At 38.4% G+C, this 3,643-nt stretch overlaps 1 protein-coding gene across 1 annotated transcript in view; it reads right to left on the minus strand.

The window, feature by feature from the left end:
• ppp1r12a (protein phosphatase 1, regulatory subunit 12A) overlaps positions 1-3,643 on the minus strand; it is a 109,146-nt gene that overhangs the window by 35,423 nt on the left and 70,080 nt on the right. The window contains exon 4 of the mRNA XM_016493751.1: positions 2,673-2,712. Within this exon, the coding sequence (XP_016349237.1) occupies positions 2,673-2,712 (40 nt within the window). The remainder of the gene's footprint in view (positions 1-2,672; positions 2,713-3,643) is intronic.

Here is a 3,643-nt window from a genome sequence, read left to right on the forward strand (position 1 = left end):
ACATACAGATATTTGGTTATGTTTATGTTGATTTACTTTGCAAGTGATTGCGTTTTTTCAATTTCCTCTCCCATGGGATCTGATTTGAGTGAGCTCAAATATATATTTGTGTGGATCTATCACAGGGCTTGCCATCTCAAGTTTCAAAACACACGACATGCTGTAAAAGAAGGCTTGGATACAGTGCAATTAAATCACAGAAGGCCATTTACTTAAGTTTCTGCAAGAGGTGACAGAGTTTCACAGAGAGCGTGAATAAAGAAAATGGGCTTATTGGTGAGAAGAAAAAAAAAAGAAACTTTGCAAACTTTATAAACTAACCTCGAGCAAACATAATATAAAAATCTGAAACTGCTTTTCATGAGCAGTTGGTTGATATTAAATAATAATAATAAATTACGCCAGTAATTCTACATTAATTAAAAGATCACGCCAATTTAGTTCATTATTCAAAAATTTGTCTGAGCAGGTAGCCTCATAGGCAGCTCAAATTTGAGTCTTTGCTAATGGTCCTTTCCAGTCCAGTTCCTCTCTCACCTACTTCACTTCCTGCCAACTCTCTTTACTGTCCTGTCCAAAAAAGGCAACAACTCCAAAGATCATTCTTAAAAAAAAAAAATACTACAATAAGTACATTTAATCCTTTTACTGAGGCTTTTTCTTCAGTATGCTCATGACAGTTGCACCACCCTGACACATCAACCAGCAAGAATCTTTGTCTTGGATTGTGTGGCTAGATCTTGTTCACAGATTTCTATAGAAGAGAGTGGAAATGCTACGCCTCCATCAGCAGCCATTCTCACCTCCTCTCCTGAGCCAGTGAAGAGTCTGTACTATCTGCCGCTGATACATCCTGGTGAGCAAGCAGCCGCACACCACATCAGGCAGTTAACACATGTCTGAACAGGGCCTCTGAGTCACAGCTGGGCTCCGTTTCATCATCAAGAATGGCAAATGCCAAAAATAGAAAAACCATTCCATCTAGTTTGGGATCATTACAATGTGTCCAATATGTGTACAATACAGTATTGAGACAGAGGAGGTGCCAGAACTGAATGTGATGTAGCACGATACTACGATATTTCTTCAAAAGCAGATCGTGGAGACATTTTAATCGTCCACGATCAAAAATCGTCATATCACACACCCCTACTCGGACATCAAGTACCCAGCCAGGTCAACAGGCAAGTTAAGAGTGGACACAGGAGAAAGGGTGTTGTGTGTTACGCTACTGGTTGAGCACGGTCAGTGCACCCGCTGGAGTCCTGCCAAGACTTGCAGCCTTGACACGAGCACACGGCAGCTGGGAAAGTTTAGCATGAAGCACATATCACCCTTGGCCATCCGTGCAAGGCAATTCATTTGAAGAACTCTGACTCCAAATCGTCAGAAAGCAATGATCTCAACCACTGCATGACGTGGACATGACACCAAGCCTTGTACACTCTTGCCAAATTATTGTCATGAGAGATGAAGTTTGGAGTGCCTGTGCAAATATGCATATTGCGATATTTACATTTGCGATATTTCGATAATGTCGATATATCGTGCAGCCCTACTCCTTAACATGCTTCCATGTTGTATGTAATCAAGGAGGCATGTCCTAAACAATCCATATCTGTCCATCAATCACAAGAGCGATACTGCAGTTGGATAAATCTGTCAAGTAAGACCCTAAAATACTGTTTGTTCTGTCTCAGATGCTGTTCTGTCAGTGGATGTAAAGAAACTGCACCTCAAAAGACTGCATAGCCTCCCTAAACATCGCATGGCTAAGTTTATTTTTAATGATGTGCCTAAGGAACTGAAAGATTAAGTTTCCTTTTGTTCGTCACATTTCACAACGAAACGTTTTGTCAATTATTCTAAACACTTGTCAGTTTTTCATATTATCTTTTATTGAAAGATACAGCAGTGTCAAGCATTGTATCCTCAGAGACAACGCAGAAAAGTACATTTATTTTTAATCTTGCAGTGTGTTTATAATAAACGTCAAACGATTGTTTAACACCATGAAGCCACCAAGCGTATCCCATGAATATATTTTATTATAGTTTGTTACCATTGCCATTATTAACTCTTCACACAATGTCTAGATAGTGGTTTACTGCCATCATCTTTTAAGAAATTTGTTAACAGTAATATATATATATATATACATATATATTAGGGCTGGGTTTTGACACAAATTTCACGATTCGATTCTCATTCACTGTAGCACGATACTACGATATTTCTTCAAAAGCAGATCGTGGAGACATTTTAATCGTCCACGATCAAAAATCGTCATATCACACACCCCTACTCGGACATCAAGTACCCAGCCAGGTCAACAGGCAAGTTAAGAGTGGACACAGGAGAAAGGGTGTTGTGTGTTACGCTACTGGTTGAGCACGGTCAGTGCACCCGCTGGAGTCCTGCCAAGACTTGCAGCCTTGACACGAGCACACGGCAGCTGGGAAAGTTTAGCATGAAGCACATATCACCCTTGGCCATCCGTGCAAGGCAATTCATTTGAAGAACTCTGACTCCAAATCGTCAGAAAGCAATGATCTCAACCACTGCATGACGTGGACATGACACCAAGCCTTGTACACTCTTGCCAAATTATTGTCATGAGAGATGAAGTTTGGAGTGCCTGTGCAATGTGTGTCAAGGAGAGGCAGCAGTACCTTGCCGGTTGATCTCGTTTTGCAGAAGCTCCTCCATGGCCTCCTCCTCTGCAAACGATTCCATTCAACAGTAGTTTGTTTTAAAAATATAAACATTTAAATGGTGGCTGTCATAAAAACTTGATGGATTTATCCAAACATAAATTAAACATTGAAGAACAGTAAAAATTATAATGAATATGTTATATGGTGCATATGAGGGCGAGTAATTAATGACAGAATTTTCATTTTTGGGTGAACTAACCCTTTAATTACGTAGCGAAGGGGGAGGGGCTATCAGACTCAGATTATGAATGACAAAATAACCTTATATAATTCATAAACTACATGGTTGAGTACATAGTGCATAAGTACATAGTGTATGAGTGCATAATATATATTAGGGCTGGGTTTTGACACAAATTTCACGATTCGATTCTCATTCACAAGCTTGAGGTTTGATTCGATTCAATATCGATTATTTTGGATATATCATGCCAAATTTTCTCAAGGAAAAAAATCTCTCAACTAATGTAAAATATACATGAGAGTCTGTTGGTACTACATTACTATAATATTGAAGGTTAAAACTGACTGATTTTTTAGGCTAAAACAACTGTTTAAATTACAATTATAATAAAATAAGTTACAATTACATAATAATATTTCTACTTCATTGAAGAATAGTAAAAGTTATAATGAATATATGGTGCATATATTTAGCAAAATGCCCCTCTCTACAGTTTATTTTTCTATATGATTAATGAGCTTATGGTCACCGAATACGTTTTTTGTGGTAAATGTGACATTACATGACATTTACAAGCCGTTATATTGGCGTCTTTCCGCGGCTGAAACACTGATTGAGCGATTACATGAGACAGGATACGGATTGTAAAATTGTACTCTTTCTTTTAACTTACCTTCGGATGTTTAGTCATGTTTATTTTGTGCTGAAACTGGTATTAATGTGGAGGAGATGATCAGTTCAC

This window comes from Sinocyclocheilus anshuiensis, unplaced genomic scaffold (assembly GCF_001515605.1).
Source record: "Sinocyclocheilus anshuiensis isolate Anshui unplaced genomic scaffold, SAMN03320099.WGS_v1.1 scaffold1003, whole genome shotgun sequence".
In the NCBI taxonomy this organism is placed as follows: domain Eukaryota; kingdom Metazoa; phylum Chordata; class Actinopteri; order Cypriniformes; family Cyprinidae; genus Sinocyclocheilus; species Sinocyclocheilus anshuiensis.